This window comes from Sturnus vulgaris, chromosome 1 (genome assembly GCF_052056855.1).
Source record: "Sturnus vulgaris isolate bStuVul1 chromosome 1, bStuVul1.hap1, whole genome shotgun sequence".
Taxonomy (NCBI): Eukaryota; Metazoa; Chordata; class Aves; order Passeriformes; family Sturnidae; genus Sturnus; species Sturnus vulgaris.
The window spans coordinates 7598887-7618673 of record NC_142243.1 but is presented as its reverse complement, the minus strand read 5'-3'; the positions used below and the strand labels follow the sequence as shown (position 1 = coordinate 7618673).

Here is a 19787-nt window from a genome sequence, read left to right as displayed (position 1 = left end):
AAAGAAAAGTCACAGTCCAGGGAACTTCTCTGCTTCAGCTGGCTAAAAAACTAACAAAAAGCAAAGGAGAGCTCTCCCCCACTGCCCGTGCTGCAGACAACACAGTCTGTGTGAAGGATGCAGGGGAGCAAGGGCAGTTTCTGATAACAAATTGCACGCTTCTTCTCTCCCCCTTCACTCTTAGAACCAGTCTTTAGGATGCAGAACTTAATATCCAGCATAAACAGAGCAGACATGGGGATACAAGCATCATAAAGTCACCCCAGGACACAATCCAAACCATGATTCTATGAAATTGTGCTATAAAGTGTCTATTAGCCTGAATAAAAAGTTATAAAGTTTAGAATGACTGTCTTGGCTGCAGAGATGTTCCATCTGCGTTTTGCTACACCCCTCCACAAAACTGGCTGACATCTGTCCTGAAAAAAACTGTGGCACTGTAACTTTTTCCTAAAAACGACTTTCTATAGGAGTTCCCAGATGAGGTAACCCAGGTAGGGGAAGTATTTGTATCCAATGAAGGGGAGATTAATTCCTCTTCTTTACTTTCTTTCCTGAAGATGCTGAGAGAGGGGATGAAGGATATTTTCTCATCTTGATGTAGGTAAAGACTTTTTCAACTGCTATTGGTTGAGGCAAAGTTGCAGATGTTTTAAAGGAAATTTGGGCTGAGTTTGTGGCTGCTGTTGCTGTTGCAGATAAATTGTTTGCAGCCTGTCAATAGAGACAATTGAGAAAAGTTTCTCCTATCCCAATTTCCTTGTAAATGATATAAATTATCAGAATCATCACAGCAAAACCAAAAGTCTACTGGATCACAGAGACATGAGGTTTGAATTTAATGTTTATAGGGCTTCTACTTTCAAAAAAATGCCTCTTCAAGAAGAACTGCAGCCCACTGTGCAGAGACAATAAGGATTAAAACTGATTCCATAGCTCCAGCTTTTTTTTCCACTGAGAGCTGGGACATTGTTTGCTCCTGTCCCTTTCAACACCTTCATCATCATCATCATCTGACAAAAAATTTATCACCAGCTCTGCTACTGATAGTCCTGCAGCAGTGATTTCTGCTCCTGTCATCACATCAGCCCCTCTTTGTGTCAGCACACCTTTCAGCACACGTCTGCTTACTGCTCACATTTCAGTGCTAATTTCCTCGGTGACCATTAACTTCCACGAGCACAAGATGCAGGATAAAATTGGAGGCACAGCCGGTGGCTTTTGGGTGAGAATGTCTCGATATCTGTTTCCTCTCAGCACTCTCAACATCCTCATGGGTGCATGTGCTTCTTGTTTCCGAGGGTGCTGGCTGTGACGAGCAGCTCCAAGGAAGAGCTGGGAGCCAGATCTCAGCTGTCTTCAGCTCACACTGATTTCTAGACTCCTACAGATTTCCCACAGAGGCTTGATAGCTAGGAATTTATGCTGACTGTGTTAGTCTTGCTTTTCTCATCTGCCTTTTGTCACCTGCCTTAGTGGACAGACTGGAAACGTGTGTAGAGTCTCTCTGTTTCTCATGGGCATGGCCCTAAGCATGTCAGAGGAGGGACTGTGTCTCAGGATGGGCTATCCCACCTCTGGGCTTCTTTCCCCCTTGCTCTGCAACACTTTTTAATAGATGACAAACTTTTGGCATCACATGCCAGACTCCTGTGATGGCCACGTTTGCTCATGTGTGCCACGGCTCATGTGATGGCAGCATTGCTCTGATGATGAAGGAGCAGAGTACAGGCAAAACAACCTCCTCAATTCCCTGCTTTCTGTACATCCAAATGGGAATTTACAGGGAACAAAAGTCAACCAGGAACTGTCACAGCCAGGATCCTGGCTCCTGACTCTCTGCACTCTTCTCCTGTGGTGTTTCAGAGCAGAACGTGGAGCAGAGGATTTGCCTTGTTCATGCTTTGCTCTGGGTTTGGTTTCTTGGGTAAAAGACTAAACCTCACCTTGAGTGCTCCCAAACAAGGGGATGGGGAGCAGGTGCTCAGGATCTTCTGCAGGCAGGTTCCAAATACTCACTGGAAATTACATGTCAGTTCGAGTTACTGGAACTGCTCAGCACAAACTGCAGCTCAGGACATTGACATCAGCTGTTGCAAAGACACTGTAAGGATTCCTTTCCCAGCAAGGATGAGAGCATTCACAGCAGCTCAGAGAGTTGTTTCTTGCTTTAAAATGACCCAAAAGGTAGATTTAAAGTGAAGGAAGGAAAAAATAAAAAAACAGCCTGCAGGGAATCTTGCTATTCCACAGGAATTCTGGAGCACGGTTTACTTTTGTTATTTCCTGGGGCCTTGTTCCATCAGTATTTGCTTTTTACTCTTCTTTGCTCTCAGTCATGGAAATGGACATCTTGATTAAAGCTGTTCTTCCAGTGAGGAGGCAGAATGCAGCATCATTTAATCTGAGACTTTTCATGAATATCTCAAAGCAAAAAGAAAAAATAAATTCTCCATGAGTTAGCTATTAGACTAAAGAATTTATTTTGATTATGGCTTATTGAGGGGGCTCACCATTCCTGGTTTTATGTTTGTCTCTTCCTGGTTTCCAAAGGGGTGCTGGGTTTGCTTTCAGACTGTAATCACGTTGAATGGGGAGAGGATGGAAAGATGAAGAGGAGGCAAATCTTAGCACGTGCCTTAAGCTCCACTCTGAGCCTCCAGCTGGGAGCTTCACTTTAGAGAGCAGAATAAAAATAACTGAACACTGGGCTCAGTAAGGGAACGTGATTAAAGAATTGGCAACTGACATCTTGAGATTTTTGTTATCTTTTTTATTTCTGCCATTTACTCTTCATTTGCTAGTGGAAAGCATGTAAGAAGTCCAGAGGGGAGTGAGCACCCCAGGGAGCCTCAGGTCAAGGAAGAAAGTTGTCCTCAGCCCAGCCCCCAGCCAGGCAGGTCTGGCAGCTCTGTGCCAGCCCCAGGAAAGGCTGCAGGGCAGAGGTGCCCTGAGACCCAACACACAAAGTTAAAACATCCAGAGCCTGGTCACTGCCACCCAAGTGAGGTTTGGGACAACATGGGCAGGAGAGCAAATGCAGGAGCACGTCCCAGGTACCAGCACTGGCCTTGTACCTTCAGCCTCCCCCAGTAAATGTAATTTCTCCCCATTGCAAACAGCAGACTCCACTCGTCTTCCCATGGGAACATCCCACATACCCTTTCCCGTTCACACAATTTTTTCCTTCCCACCCTTCAAAAAAGCAGCATTTATTTGGCTTTGGTTGTAAGCAGAGCTTGGATGGGTTTATGAACTCTATGCCTGAACCCACAGACAATTAAAACATGGCTGGCTGCCTGGCTTTGTTAATTAGCTACCAGCAATGCTTCATTTTCCCCTCTGTGGTTTCCTTCTGAATTAGTAGGGCACTGCTCATTAGTTCTCTTCCTCTTTGGGATGCCACAGTTGAACATTATGGCATCCAGATATGCCAGTGAGCTGAGAGTATAAGCTTGATTTGTTTGGACAATAAAAAAATGCTAGTTGCATTTAGATAATTAAACAAAATAACAGCAAAGCTATTTTGTACTGTTGCAATCTGCCCTTCCTTGTCCCAGTGCTCCATTTTCTTGTTTTTCCATCTGCTGGAAACAAAGATTGGAGTAAGTGTCCTCAATAATTTCTTGGTTTTACTTTGAATTATTAAATTTCTCTTCCTCTAAATCTGGTTTGGTCTAGTGGGTGTCAGCTGATGGGACAACACCCTGGCACTGATGATGTGCAGCAAGTCAGCACATGGCAGATTTGGCTCAATTCAACCAGAAATTGCACTTCCAGCAACTTGATGCTTATTTAATAACTTAACACAAAATAACAGCAGTAGCAACCAGGGTGGTAAAATAATGTTTTATTCCATGAATGAACAAACACTACCATGCCACATCCTAAAGTTCTTTCTACAAAAAGATTGTGGACAGAGCAGATTTTTACATTTCTCAGTTCAAGTTCATTTCAGGCTCTCGAGCCTGTTCAGCGTAGCAAAATCTGGACACGCAGCATTCTCATGGTCTATTTGGCATTTTGCCAGGTAAAGCAGATTTACACCGTAGTTCTTGTTCACACAATGCCGATGCACTGCAAATTAAAGGAGATAATCCCAACCAAACCAGGTAATTTCTGTGGTTTATCAATATATCTTTTTTCATGATGGTCAAAGTACAACCAACATTCAAAGCTTAAAATAAAGGTAAGAAAAAAGACACACTAAAGAACACAATGGAAACATCATCATTGCTGTCAGGGTGTGAGTTTACCCACTGTACTATGTAAAAGGTAGGAACCGGCATTGACATTCAAGCTGTTAAAACAAGAAAAGAAATTACATTAATTGTTATATTTCCAAGCTAGTGCTTCTAAGGAGTCCTGATCAGCAAAGAAGTGTTACTGCATGCATGTCGAACACAAGACTAATATTGGATTGGGGATCTGACAAAGAGCTGACTTACATTCCTTTATATACAACAAAATGAAATATACAGTATTAATACTGGCTGTACATTTGGTCAGAATATTTTACAAGGAGCGACACTGTCAAAATTCTTATGACGCAGAACGTGGAAATGGATGGAGGTTGGATTCCTTTCTGAGAGCTGAATGTTTTCAGAAGTTTTAAAAGTTGCTTTCCACTGCTAAAATGAACAGTTAGACCTTTTAAAGCAAAAAAATCCTCCTTTTGTTTTTTTTTTTCTTTTATGGTTGTCAAAATTAGCGTAAACAGAAGAGATAATTAAATGTGTTTGGAATATGCTAATCATTGACCTGGAATAAAACTAAGCCACAGACAGCATGTGCAATGACTCTCTGCACATTGCTTCTGTTTAAATGGCTTTATAAGATGATCTGTGAGGTCTCTGGTACAAATTCCTGTACCACAGTCTCACCTAGCTGTTCCCTAGCAGGTTACCAACCATTTGTTCCAACACAAAAGAAAGAATAATCATGACTGTCGCATATCTTTCTACATCGCAATAAAAAATATTTCAATGTAAGCTGATTTAGCTTATTTATGTGCATATTTTTCAAGGCTGCCAAAGAAAATACTCAATCCTGCTGGCAAGAGCTATTTTGGGAACTCAAGAGTGAGTTTTTCTTTGCTTTATTTCAATAGATTTTTTAATATCTGGGTAGCTCAAGTCCCATTGCCTCATTAGACCCCTGAAGTCTAAAGTGAGTTGGTTAATTTGTTTTATGTTTCTTCCCCATCCAGAACAAGCTGAGAAGCTAATAAAGTAAGCATGAGACCCAATGAACAACAGAAGCAAAAGCCATACAGAATTAACAAAATAATTACAGGAAGGTAAAGATCGGTGTAACTATAGTGATATTTTGCACAATTGGATTTGTGTATCCTTCAGCAATGACAAACCTCCTGAAGATGGAAAAGAGCAGGCAAGTGTATGAATCTGTATCCTTTAAAATAATTGTGCTATAATCTTCTCCATGTATTAGATTAGATTTTTTTTTCTGACACAGTGTGATGCTAACTATAGTAACCTTAATGTGGATGATGGATTTCACTGCTACTGCTTGACTGCTTGACTGCAGAGACATTAAATCTTCCAGTCCTCAAAGTGGTTTCTTGGGGTGCTCCTTCAAGTTCAACGTCTTACCATTTTCACTCTCGAAGTCGTTTTGTGGCAAACAAACAAAATAAAAAGAAAAAACAGAAAAAACCCACAAAAAACCTAAAGAAAAATAAGATGTTGGTTGTGATGGATTTATTTCAGATAGCAGTTTCTGCTGAGTTCACCATGCTTAATGTTCTTCCATTTAGGAAGGAGTTGCTGTCAAGTAAAGCAGAGGAGCTGCTTTCAGTTTTTGTTGGTTTTTTTTGTTGTTGTTGTTGTTTTTTTTTCTTTTTTTTTTTTCTTTTTTTTTAAATACATGCTAACAACATATCTTTCTTCAGGAAAATGATCCAGTTGCATATTGTCAGAGAGATCTGCCTTGTGCTTAGCACGGACAAGTAGTGTTAATCATCCTCCTCCTCCTCTTTCAGTGGGGCTAGAGGGAGTTTGTCTGGAACCTGGAAACACTCCACAAAGAAGTTGACAATGGACTGGTACAAGTGCTGCTCAAATGCTGCATTGCTGAAGTAATGGCTTTGATCAGGGTAAATCTGCAAAAAAAAAGACAAACAGGTAAACACACACCTTTTAGAGCTTAAAGTCTCAGGACTGACCACCCACACCAGCAGCTTGAGCTGCAAAGCCACTGCATCTCCTCAGCATCATAGGGCTTCCCATGGATGCTCCAGGGTAATTTGGGCACCACAGGGCTCTGAGTGCAGACTTGCACTTCCTTCACAAATTATTTCTTGGGGCAGAGGATTTTCCATTTAATTCCATTCTGAACAGGTTCAGTCTAAGAAGAACCAGCTCACACTCCTTGTGGAAACCAAAAAAAGCACAGTTTTGGAGAGAAATGGCATCAGGTTATACTGACTAAAGTTAGGGCTTTAAAGAAAAAATGTCATTAAGTTAATTAATAAATATTGCTGGAGAAGTAATTAAATTGAAAAAAAAAAATTGTGAAGCCAAAAATGAAATAGCTTAAACTCAACTTTTCATTTAAATGGAGCTGGTAACTTGAAGAAATGTAGGAGGATCATAATGGGTTTTCTAGGCAGGGATGCTAGGGTGGGTTTATTTTGAAAGACTTAATAGCTTGGACATGGACCATTCAGGAAAACAGAGATATAATTTGGTGGAAACTGGAGCTGTGCCATTCACAGTAGGATGCCAGATTTAAGTGACACATATCTTTGTAGCTTTTCTGTTTGATTTAATTTAGAACCCTGTTTCCCCGAAATTCATCTTGAATTTGTTCTGTTGTTCCCAAAGAGAGTCAACAGGCATAAATTCCTTAGAGACATTTCTCTCACAAACTAATTTTCTGTAATCCAGTAATTTTTCTACAAATGTCCAGACCAAAATACTGATGTCACATAAGCATGGGACTAATAGAAACATGCTATATGCTGGTGCTATTTCTACTGCCAGGCTGAGTTTGCAAGTGGCTTTTCAAACCTTGCTTCATAACAGCAGTTTGAGTTCAAATAGGGAAATAACTGTTCAAATAGAAAAAAAAAGAAACATATACTGTACCTGCAAGCTGTAATTAGCCTTTGCTCTAATTAGGTGTGTGATAAGGTCCGTAGTATGCTGAAAATGGATTTTTTCTGTAAAAACAGATTGCAATCATTAAAGAGACAAATTTAATTAACAAAAATCAAAGCTATCACAAACATAATGAGCTCAAATGATGGGCTAACTTACCATCAGCAGTAGCATGAATGATCAAAAATGTCTGTTCCTTTAGTAATGAGACTCTGTGTGATAATTTGCTGATCTGTGAAGGTAAAGGTTGCAATAAGATTAAAAAACTTGCTAGAAATTAGCAATTTATATGGAGGCAATAGAAGTGCTTATTTCCATTGACTACTTTATCACCAGGATAACAAGCAGACACCAGCACAGCATATTCTCCTGGCTACTTATATAAATCTAGAGGTAAAACAGACCCTCACTCTGTGCTGGCAGGACAGTGTCAGCAGCAGGAACATGTCACAGACCCTCTGTTCTGATAATGTTCAATAAAAGCCTGAACTGCAGAATACATGGGAAATATCGATGTGAATAAAAAACACTGATGAAAAGTGTGCCCAGGTGCCTATGCCCAAGAACAATTCATGGATCTGGAGGGACTTTGGTGTGGTTTCAAAGCCAACCTCAATGAGTTTTGACAGCTTGAGGGATTATCTGAAATTCAAGTGTCCACTGCTGAGAACAACTTTGCCCCATCTGTCTTTCAGATGCAGAATATAAATACAAACAATTTCTAAGAGAACAAAAAGCTTTTGCACTAATGTAGAGATTATGAGTGCAAAATTTGAGAGACAATGAACTCAGAGTTTAGGTAACCAGGATAAATCTTCCCTTGCGAGGGCACAGGGTGATATCTGCTTTCTCTGTGAGAACAGTGCCAGACTTCTGCTGCCTTCATGCCTTCTGGCTGGAGACATGGCTTAGAAGCTGAACTAGATTTTCTTTATAACAGTTTTTGTTTTTTTTAATGTGACTATTCTTTATCAGATTTTGTCTCCAAGTAATTTCAGCACAGGATCCAACTGATCCCATCATGTGTATTAAACAATGTCTATTAACTGGTGCTGTGTTTCCTTTTCCATGTCCTCAGTTCTGGCACAGTCCTGCCTATCTGAAATATCACAAAGTTTGAGAAAGTCAAGCTGAGTTTCACTTGAATTTGTTAATCTCAGAGAGAATCAAAGTGGCAAGACCAAGGGCAAGAACTTTCAAGCAGGTCGTGACACCGTGTCCTCTTGGGCACATCTGAGTCACTCAGATCTTTCAATCTCTAAAACTGTATTTACCCAATTTAGAGAGGCAGACACGAGGGCCAATCAATAAAAAACTTTATCCATGATTACTATTAAGACAGAAAAGCAGTAAGCAGGCTGAAGGACACCTTCAGAGCTTCACTAGTGAGTCCCTCTTGCAGATCCTTGCTTCCTCCCCAAAGGAGAACACATGGAGGGAGGGTTCAGTTCACATTTTATCAGGGAAATGCAGTGTCCATGCAGTTACCTCGTATGCTCTGTTATCAACCCCGTGCAAGCCCAGGTATCTTTCAGAAAAGGCCGAAGCTTGAAGAGAAAAAATGAAAATATCACTTTCAGTTATGAATACACTGGTGCTTCTGAGTTAAATATTGCAAATGCTAAAAAAACACCTTATTTTCTAACATGGCCTTAATTACAGAGGATGTATTTCTAAAATTTTTTGAAAATGCATTAAGGATATGTGTGATACCACAGTCTGTCATCATCACCATGTACTTCTGGTCTTTAAACAAGTCACAGAAAAACTTTTTTTTTTTTGGGGGGGTGTTTTTTTTTGTTAATGCACGTGAGATAGAAGAGCTCTATGATTTTCACTGGCACTAAGTGCCAAGGGAAGTGCTGTCCCTGAAAGGACCAGCATGTGCAGGGTAATGCTGTTCCAGAGGCAGGATGGGCCAGGCAGACAGGACCACAGCTTGCCTGGATGGGTGCAGGAAGGAAGGAAGCACGTTCAGGGCAGTGGGGGTGATTGGTGGCAAAGGCTGGAGGGGTTTAAAGACAATTCCCCTTTATTTAACAGGAGTAATAAAGTGATTTGATTACTCTGACTACCATGGCTGGTCCCACTGGTGCCAGCTAAAATGCTTTAGTGGGGAAAAAGGGTTTATGGCTACTTCTAGAAAGACACAGAGTATAAACCAGGCAAGATGTTGGGAAAGAAAGATGGCAAGTGGAAAAGGATAGGGAAGAAACATCATTTGTGGTCAGTAGGAGGAATGGGGTTTACCATATAGTCTGAAGTCTGTCACTGGGGAAAGAGCAGCTCCACAGGTGAACACCTGGTTGTCTTCACCAGCTGGCAGCATGTAAGTGCTCAGGTAACCACCATAATCCTGGAACAGAGAGGGGACAGGGGTGTCAGGGCTCCTGCTGGGAGGCACTGCTGCTTTTGGGTACAGAACCAGGGCAGCTGAGACCTCGCAGCAAATGCTTGGCCATTACAGAGCCTTTAACACCTTGCCGTGGAAAAACACAAAACAAGGGACATCTCCACATGGCTGGCATCCTTCAGAAGGCAGGAGGGTTGTGTACCCAAGAGCTGGCCTTTTTCATCTCCCTTAATGGCTATAGCCCTAACCAGATATGCTACCTCTCCAAAATGTTTACCCCAGACTTTGTGTGTTTAAAAGGAGGATCACAATTTCTGCAGCATCTGCTGCCAGCCTGTTAACAATTCCCTGCAGAGATGCTGCTGTACGTGCAGATCTCTTCACACTCACTCCAAGCCTTTGTCTCCCACAGCAAACAATTTCTACTTACAGTCCCACTCTCATTTCAAACTGTGTGTACTTTACAGTGGCTGTTTCCCAGCCAGGCACACGTGGCAAATCAGCCTCAGAAATCCACAGCGTTGTTGTACACATGAGTTAGATGTACCCATGTTCCCATAGGCTTTAGGGGACAAGGTGAAAATGGAATGAAAGTTTGCAATGGGAGAAAATAATGAACTATCTGATGGCATTTTCTGAGCAACAGTCACTTTTTGCACTTGGAAGTTAATTTAAAAATATAATTGACTAATACATTGGTGAAATGAAAGCTTACACCTTTAACATCATTGAGCAAGGTACAGTCTATCTCCAAAAAAAATAATAATAAAAAAGTAATCACTGACATATTCAATAAGTTAGCTTATTGAAGCACAGCTGTTTAGCCATTTCAGCCAGCTGGGACAGCACAGAGGAGCAATGGCCAAACATTACCTTCCCAAACACACCGACTCTTGTTTTATCAATGAAATGCTCCTGCAGCATTGTCCTAGAACATGAGAGAGGAAAAGCATGGGTTAAAAATATTTTTCTCTTCAATAGCAAAACCAGTGTGATTTTCATCAGCTTTACATTAAACTGGCCCCAGAAAAATTCACAGAATGGTTTGAGGTGAAAGGGACCTTAAAGATCATCCAGTTCTGACCTCTCTGCCATGGTCAGAGACATCTTCCACTATCCCAGGTTGCTCCAAGCCCCATCCAACCTGGCCTTGGACATTTCCAGGGATGGGGCATCCACAGCTTCTCTGGGCAACCTGTGCCAGTTCTCATACCTTCACAGTTAAGAATTTCTTCCCAATATCTAATCTAAACCTGCTCTTTTTCAGTTTAGAGCCTTTCCCCTTGATGCAGGCAATCTAAATCACACTGGTCCAGGCTGCTTTCACACAGATCTGTCTGATTTAATCTTGCAACCTCATGTGTTGGATTTGACCAAGCAATGGCAACAAATAACCTGCACTACCTCTGGAAGCCATAATAAGCTATTGCACAGCTATTGCAATACTCTGATAGTGGTTTTAACATGATTATGTGCAGAATAAATCTAACAATATGACAGGACTCGACATTTAGGGTTTTGCCCTGGCTATTCTGTTAAAAAGTTTAAGGATTTAAAGATGGATTTTTTCCAACTACCAGGCAAGCAAAAGATTAATGTAGGAACAGAAATTCAAGCTTGCTTGTTTGTAGCTGTATGACTGTACAGAGCTAAAAATAAATAGGCTTTGAACATGTGATACAGATAAGTGTGCTCTAATTTAGCTCTGTTTAAGGCTTGTTTTTCTCCCTCTGCTCTGGTTGACACGAGCTCCCTGTCACAAGCAGTTACAATTGCACAGCTCCATTGTCTCTCCCATCTCCTTGCTCTACCCCGCACACCATTACAGCAACCATCACTAATGAGTCTCGGGTTAATTATCGTAATGAATTAATTCCTCCAGTAGCAGTGCCACTCACCGGACAGCTTCCAGCTGATCCTTCTCCTCCAAAAGGCCCAGTCTCCTCCTGACCTCGTGCAGTAACTTGGCTCCCTGGAAGCCGCTGCCGCGGCCGTCGAACTTGAGCACGATGGCGCTGTGGGAGCTGACCATGACGCTCTCCCACGTCACCTCAAACCTCTCCGTCACGATCTGGCTGCCAGGTGTCCCATCCCTGCCACAGAAACGGGCATCAAGGATGGGCAATGGCACCAAACATCCTCCCCACGGCTGGGGGATTGCTGTGGGATGGCTGTCACGTTTTATCTTCTTTTTGCCAGGGTCGGGATTAAGTGCGCGAGACGGTATTTCTCAGATGTTTATTAATTCTTATCTATATTACAGTGAATTCTACAGAATTTCAAGCTAACGAGATAAAAAATGGCTTCTATCTCTCTCTCTACAAGGCCTTTTAAGGATAAACTGTCCAATTAAGAAATTACACCTAAATTATTTTTACTTTTAACCTGATAACCAACCACCCATGGCCCACAATGCGGAATTTTCTATCCAATTACAAAATACCACCTAGACCCATGAAGAAGGTTAAAAAGAAGGAAACCTCCACCCTAAAACTTCCATCTTGCTTTATATTTATACTACTATATTCTAAAACCTTAAACTCTAATTTTTCCACCATGTGATATTACACACTTCTATTCAAACTACAGACCCATAATCTCAGTTCTATCATTCAATTTTGGAAGCCTTCTCCACAGCCTCAAGTCAAATGCAGTGTTCTCCAGGGGGTCAGTGTCTGTCAGCACAGAAAGTCTAAAATTCTCAGTGACCAGGGTTCCAACAGATGGGGACCCACAGCCCCATCCTGCAGGGTAAGGGAAGGCAGATTTCTGGAAGGAGACACCAGTCCCTGCAAAGATGGAATGCAGGAGGATGATTGTGTGGGATGGGTTTTGGGGCTGGGTGGAAGCTGCAGGTTGGTTTCTGCCTGCCTCTGTGCACAGCAGCCTCTAAGCTGAGGTTTGAACCCCACCAGCAAGCACATCTCTAACTGGCCAGGATTCCTCCTGTGAGTAACCAGGGCAGTGACACAGGCATCAGTAAAGTTTTCCCTTTTTTATGCCTGCTCTAATGTACATCTATTTTCTATGTTTCCCAAAGCTCTTTTTTATTTTCTGCTGTAGTGGTTCTGTCATCACTGCTTCACGCAAGTACAGAGGGAAAGGACTCCTCTAAAGTTACAAAAAACACCTTAATAATGCCCAGTTTGGCCCAAAGTTGGTGAGAAGGGGAAAGGAGTGGGCAAGACCTCCTCTTCACCCTTCTGCTTAGGGTCTGATCCTGTACAGGGGAACTGTCTTGAGAAATACAGACTCTACTTCAGCCAGGCAGCTCAGAAAAAATAAGGCATGATGATGATAACTTTAAGCAATAATTTAGGGCTGGGATTACTGTAGAGCCACTGGCATTTCTGTCCACTTTTTTGTCGTTTTGGGGGCTCTTAGAGACACCAGGCACTTCACTGCAGGACTTTAATGCACATGTGACTCCAATCATGTGCATTTACCCAAGCCAGACCCTGGCCCACCCAGCTCCAGAGGCAGATTAATCAAGTGATGAGAGCCAGTCTTCCTCGAGCACTTGGATAATGAATCACATTTTCTCCACTGTAATTCCATGATGTAACAACAGCTCCCTGCAGTGGCTTTGCCCCTCATGGAGAGCTGTGCAGGGTGGCACAGGCATTCACCAGGCATTCATCCCTGATTTTCTCTCATGGGATGTTCCCTGGCAGGCAGCAATGGATGCACTGGGATGCAGCCAGGGCCAAACAGGTTCTTTCAAGGTCAGTGAATTCCCTCACACAGTTTCTTTCCAAATAGCCAAAAAAACCCCTCAGTAATGTATATTATTATTACTAAATGTTGCATAAAGAAATTCCCATCTGCTCTGCCCGCCAGGAGGAAAACCTACCTATCTAATAGAAATGCTAACTTCGTGGAGATATTCAAAGGTTTCCAGCTCTCTCTTTACTGTCACTTCAGCGAACACCAGCACTTACAAGGGAATGATTTCTGCATGAGGGCACCTAAAATTTAAGCTCTAGTAAGGCTGACTGTATTCCACTCTAAAATTACTTGTTAATCACAAGGTGGGTGCTCTAAGCACTGGGACAGAAAGCCAAAATACATCTTGTATTTCTCCTCCTTCTGTTTCTGCCCCACAAATGATTGAAGTGTACCTGAAACACCTTCACAAAATCCACCATTTACTTTGCAGGATTTCAACTGGGTGCCCTCCTGGGAGCTGAAAACCTTGGTCAAACACGGGAAAGAAGGGATGTGCATCCGGCCTCTCCCAGCTGTGAAGTGAGACAGGGTAGGGACCAATGTGCTGCACTCTGGAATTCCTTATACAAAACATATCTTAAAAGTTCCTGATCATGGCCAAGGTTTCCAAGCTGCCCTGATAATGTGAATAGGAAGAAAAGACAAGAACTTACACAACCAAAAGCAAAGGATAGTGCGCGGTGTCCGCAAAGGTCGCCGGCTTCAAGATCTGCATTGGCAATCCTAACCAAAAAAAAAGAACAAATAACAACATGTCTTCAATGTGGGAATGCTGACATGATTCCTATCGATTTTTCTGGTGTTTTGGCCACAAATGAGTAGGAGCAAAATGGTGTTTCTTCAGAGACTGTGGCAAAAACCACCTTAGAAACACAGATGTTGCCAAAGAAAAGGCCCATATTGTGATAGCTGAGGTGACGAGAAATGTAAATGGGGAGTACAGTGTGAGCTGCTCAGTCATGCATTACTTTTACAGCATTCAATTAACATCTGTCAATAGCTATAATTTTGCTTTTTTGGCAGCTAGATGAGTGACGTAGACAAAAATCAATATTTCAGGGCAGCAGAGAAGGAGGAAAATTGGCAATGAAAATGGTAATTTAAAACCCAATTAAGTATGGTGGCTGGGGTAGAGAAATAGAATTATTTTGCTATAATGGTGTGAAGAAAAGGGAGAAACAAGTATTTTAATCCTCATTTCCAAAGGGTTAAATTTTGTCATAAATAGGAGGCAAAGGTACTGAAGCCCAAGTTGTTATACTGGTACAGAACCCATGTGAGGAAGGGATGTGATCACTAAAGCTTCTTTTAACTGAATGTCATTTCTGTGGCTTTGTTTCAGTATCCAAAACTGCCTCCATACAAACACTCTCTGCATCAACGACAGCACATTTATTTTTGAAATGCTAACTACAATCTAGATTAGCAAAGGCCCAGCAATTAAATCGGTATTAGGAGCATTTTCAGCAGATTAATACACAGATTAGCAGCACGGTTTAAGTGGTTTGCTTTGCAATCGTTGCCTGACACTCTGCCTAATTAGTTATTCCATCTGAATGCTAATAGCTGCAAATTGGATCAATGGCCCAGGGACAGCCAAAAAGGCCCTTGCTTGACTGTAAATATTGCTGAGTGCTATGTGCAGTGTTCCTAAGGCTGCTCAGCCTAAAGCTTTGGAAACACAGGGATGGCATAGCAGAATGGCCATGTGTCTGTGGCCAGTTTGTGTTTACTACACACAAGTATATTTTTGATTAAATGAGCAGAATTGCAATGAAGCCTGCATTTAAAAAATTTAGTATCAAGCTGAGTTATCCCTAATAAACTGCCAGTCTCACATGAGCTGGATCATGGAGAGAAATATGGGCTCTTTACCCATCCTTTCCTGTCCATAAAACCTGGAAGTGCACGTCTGTTCCTGTTATTTTATGCACTGGTTTATGTTCCTTATGCCCATGTGGCAAACAGAACATTTTAGGGCCATTGTTATCCTTTTCAAATGGCAACCATCTCTCAGCTTTTGCTTCACATTTTATAACATCTGGAAATGGCTGAAATCTGTAACCTGGCCCCAGCACAGCTCACTGCTTTGACTTCACTGCCTGTGGCCTGAGAAATACACCCCTTCCTGGCATGGGGAACATTATGGGCCATGCTTTCAACTCACAGTCTTTGGGGTTTTTCCTAGGGTTGCCTCCATACATGTAGGCTGGGATTTTGGGGAGCCTTTGTGCATCTCTGAGCATGTGGATTTTCCCCACATATCTGCTTACATCCAGAGGAGATTTTTTTTTAGGTTGTTTCAGGTACAACTACAGAGATAGTATTAGACTTTGGCTGTTTGCCACCAGGCTTTTCTGCCTCTCTTTTCTTGTCTCTCTCTTTCTCTCTCTCTCTTATATATAAATGTATGAATGATTATACAAGTGATAGAAATAACACACCAGCTGCAGGTGCAAACTGCTCCAATCATTTGCTTCCTTTACTCCAGGATATCTCCTTTGCCTTTTCTCATTAAGCTTTTATTTTTTTTTAAACTCCCCCAGTTCATATGGCTTTTTGAAGAATCTTGAGTGACTCCAATGGCCAGTCATGGGAGAGCCATCTTCATTCATTGCAGATTGGGCACTGAGAGGCAGCCACAGCTGTAGCCAGCAAGCACACACATTATCCCACTCCAAACCCATTTCAAATGACACACACACACACCCAGGGCAAATGCTTCCAACAATGGGGCACCCTACTGTGTCATTTCCTAGAGTGGCTTTTTCTTCACAAAGAAAGTTTTAGGAGGAAAAAAAATCTCCAACCCTATCATTTTGCCTTTCTTTAGCTGAATTCTCATCAAATTCTGCCTCTGTAATAACCTCCTTATGTAGCACATTCCAAGAGAGTGCTTTGTAAACTGTGTGAGTTTATTGAGATTCAAAGTAATTTTTCCTCCTGCCAGTCTACCCAGGATGGCTGTATCATTTCACAGCTATAGCAGTGAAAGAGAGAAAAATAAGTGAGAAGAAAGGTGCTACTTACTGTAATCATCTATCTTGATTTCCATGTATTCTACCTTAGGCATTTGCCTGTCATTTACAGCCAGCTGCACATTTTCATTTACCTCCAGCTCAAAAATTTCTGAAAGAAGGACAAGATCACAAAAACTTTTGACACAGTTTGTGAAAATACATTTTATGATCACCTTGATGTATATAAAAAAAGCTTCCTTCCAAACAAATTTCCTTCTAGTCCTCACAGATGTCTAATTCAGTTAAACCTTTGAAACCCCTTCCAAGTTCTGCATAGGCAAAAAGGCTATATTCCTGAAATCAGTGACATCCAGCTGATTTTTAGGAGGTGGTGCTGTGTTGGGACACTACCATGGGCCAGACATCCACCCACCATGCACAGGTAGATCTCACATGGAGAGGTCCTCAAGTCTGTGTCCAAGTTACACATCACAAATAAAAAGGGGAGGAGACCATGAGGGCTTCAGCCAAAGCTGTACTGCTGTGCAAGATAGAATCCATGGGAAGGAAAGCCATGGGGAGAGGAGAGTGGACAAAGCTCATACAAACCTGAAACGTCAGGTTTTGGAGCAGTCTTGATTTTTGGAGTATTTAAAAAAGTTTTCATTTTTGCTTGTATGCCTTACCCAAGAACTCTCTGGGTCAGAAATAGAGAATTCTTCTTCTTCCTGAGATTGAACCTTCATTCCCTCATCCTGGCCATGTGCTCTGCCTGCTGAGCCTCTTCTAGAAAAAGCAGCCACCTCCAGCACCAGAAAGAATAAGTCCTTCCCAGCTGATAGGGAAAGGGCCCCTCTTTAGGAGACACTTTGGGTTGTGTGTCTTACATGGTGGGAAATGTCCCCATGTGAGGGCAAAGATCCTGAGCCCCATGGAGGGGGTATTCAAGGGCTGGGGTGAGTGAACCCTGCTCTGTTGCAGTGCTCATCCACCTGGCATCAGTCTGGCTGTGAACCAGGGGGATCCAGAGCATTTTCTCTGCCATGTGAACCCAAGGAGGGTGTGAGATTTCACACCACACTGTGTGTGTCACTGGCTGTAATTTCCCTTTCCAGACACACCGATAAATAGATATGTAACCCCAGCTCCTCAAATAACACTTCTGGTACCTGATTATCCTGCTCTCACTGCCCATCTCTGCTGGGCAGGCCCACAAAAGCTTGCCCTTCCCAGTTAATATATTTCAGAGATCAGTAGTTATTCATTCAGTGACTATTCACCCTGCTTCTGCAAAGCCTGGCTCTTCATCAAAGCCACAACCCCCACAAAAGTGGCAAAGCAACAGCCTATTACATTTAGTTAAATATTAAGATTCTCATTTAATTATGGCACACACAAGTAGCTTTATCAGCAGAAAGTGGCTTGTCACGTAGGGGAATTTAGTCAAGCCTTTTTATTTGTTCATATAATTGCATTCACAGAAAGCCAGGAAGACTGTGAAGGAAATAAAAAAGATTGGCATATCTCCTAAAGGACTTTCCTTTTTGCTTTAGGACCACAGGGAGCTTGAGTCTGTAGAGTACAAATGGTCATTGCTTAATTAAATGTAAGCATTCTCTAATATTCAGTGCAACTCACTATTATCAGATTATTGCAGAATACGAAGGCAAACTCCCTTTTATAGAGTGATGGGCTCATATTAAATAAGTAAATTCAGTAACATGCAACTGTCAGCTGCCCATTATTCAAAAGCAAAAGAATGAGGGGGGAAAAAGAAAAGAACCAGGGGAAATGGTAATCGTATGCAGAAGATCATGAATTTCAGTAGAAGATGTGTTCTGCACATGAGTAGATTGAGTTCTCTGTGTAACAGATGCTTCATCTGTCAAAGTAAAACTAGTCCTGGTGTGGTTTTTTTAGTTCTTAAAGCCTTTCATTTACTGTTTCTGTTTTATATTGTCTGTCATTTTATTCACCTAAAAGTATTTTATAAAACTGTCCAGGAGGGTATAACACCACTCATGAGAGCACTGTCCCATGCTGGCATAGCCAGTCAGACACCTCCATGTCTATGGTAAAATGAAGGTATTTTATTTAAAGGAGAGGAGAAAGAAAGTGACTTTGGAGCAGCAGGTCAGGGTGAAGAAACTCTCCTGGCTGAAGGGCCTTGTGGGCTGCTCTGGGTTATCCTTGGGGAGGGCACTGCCAACCTCAGGCTCTGCTGGGACAAAAAAGGACCTGACACTCCCTTGTGCAAAGAGCCTTTCCTGTGACACTCACTGCTTCCAGTGGGAAATGAAGCAGGTCAACATTTCACAGTAAGTCTTTAGTAGGAGTGCCAAGTTTCTTGGTTTGCAAATCCAGATAAGTAAAACTGATACTTGATAAACTGGTATCAATTGTGTATAAAGAAAATAGAATAAAGGTGTTGCTTAGTACTGGGGTCACATCAGTGCCTGAAGTCCCTAACTGCAGTTAAGGCTGGGTTAAATTCTTTGTTAAAATGAAAGGTGATGCTTTCCCCTCAAAATGATGGGAGCAGATAAATCTTGGTTTCATGTGAGACTCAGTGCCACACTCTGCCAGAGTGGAACCCCAGAAACTCCATGGCTTTTTGGACTCTACATTGCCAGTCTGGTAAGGGCTTTAAAGAGAGCCAAATATTTTGAGGGAAGAAACCTGTTTTTGGAATAATTCCAGCTTTGCAGTGATGTAGATGCAAATCATTAGCATGACAAAGCTTTATCAAACAAAAAGTGCTGCAATCTCCATGGACAGATCAGGGAACCAGGCAGAGGCACCACTTGTGGGGCTCACTCCTCTGCATTATCTCTGATAATTCAGAGCAGAGTGATTTTATTAAAACCACAGATTAGGCTAAATATTTCTTGTATTTATCTTATTTTGTTATCTTTTTTTCTTGCATATGGGATACAGAACAAAATCAGTGAAAGACTAACAAGAAGAGAGAGATTTGAACTATGCATTTTTTTGAGAACGAGGATAACAAACATCAACTGGTGTGTTTTCCCCCCAAACAGCAGCCATTGTGATGGCAGTACAATCTATAAGTCCCTTTGCCTTGCAGAAAACTTGCATTTAGGCAGAGCCCGGGGTCCCCAGGAGTGTGAGTTTAGCAAAGAGCAGCTACATCTCACTGTCCTGCCTGGCTGCTTTTCTCTGAAGAGTTGCAAAGCTCAAGCCCGTTCTTACTCTGTGCATCTGTTGTGTTGTGAACAGTCACCATCGGGACACGGGGACCTTGAGAAAGAGAAGAAAAGAACTTGGTTACATTTCTGTCAAAGCACACACAGACACACGTGAACCTGGTTTTGAATTCCATGGAGCTGAAGGCTCTTGAGACTCGCTTTTCATGCAAGAGTAATCTAAAAAGCAAATCACCCCGGTGTTAGAAAGAGTTTATGACTAAATGACAGTACTGTAGACTCGAAGACATATGAGGTTTCAAAGCTCTTTCCCAACAGACCACTAAATGCATCCTTCCCTAATTTGTAAACATTATAATTAGCACAAACACAATTAAATCACTTGCCTTTAAAATTATTCTAATGACACCCAAACATCACAGCACAAAGCATTTACATTTTGTATGCCATGGATAAA

General features: G+C 41.9%; 1 protein-coding gene across 5 annotated transcripts in view; it reads right to left on the bottom strand.

Annotated features, from left to right (window-relative positions):
- Window positions 1-3835: 3835 nt before the first annotated feature.
- DPP6 (dipeptidyl peptidase like 6) overlaps window positions 3836-19787 on the bottom strand; it is a 530216-nt gene continuing 514264 nt past the window's right edge. For all 5 annotated transcript variants that reach the window (XM_088158874.1, XM_088158879.1, XM_014872222.2 and 2 more), the window contains exons 17-26: window positions 19377-19424; window positions 16234-16332; window positions 13857-13926; window positions 11373-11567; window positions 10348-10402; window positions 9372-9477; window positions 8610-8668; window positions 7281-7353; window positions 7110-7183; window positions 3836-6121 (exon numbers count right to left, since the gene is read on the bottom strand). In XM_088158874.1, coding sequence (XP_088015000.1) covers window positions 5975-6121; window positions 7110-7183; window positions 7281-7353; window positions 8610-8668; window positions 9372-9477; window positions 10348-10402; window positions 11373-11567; window positions 13857-13926; window positions 16234-16332; window positions 19377-19424 — 926 coding nt within the window. In that variant the 3' untranslated portion in view covers window positions 3836-5974. The remainder of the gene's footprint in view (window positions 6122-7109; window positions 7184-7280; window positions 7354-8609; window positions 8669-9371; window positions 9478-10347; window positions 10403-11372; window positions 11568-13856; window positions 13927-16233; window positions 16333-19376; window positions 19425-19787) is intronic.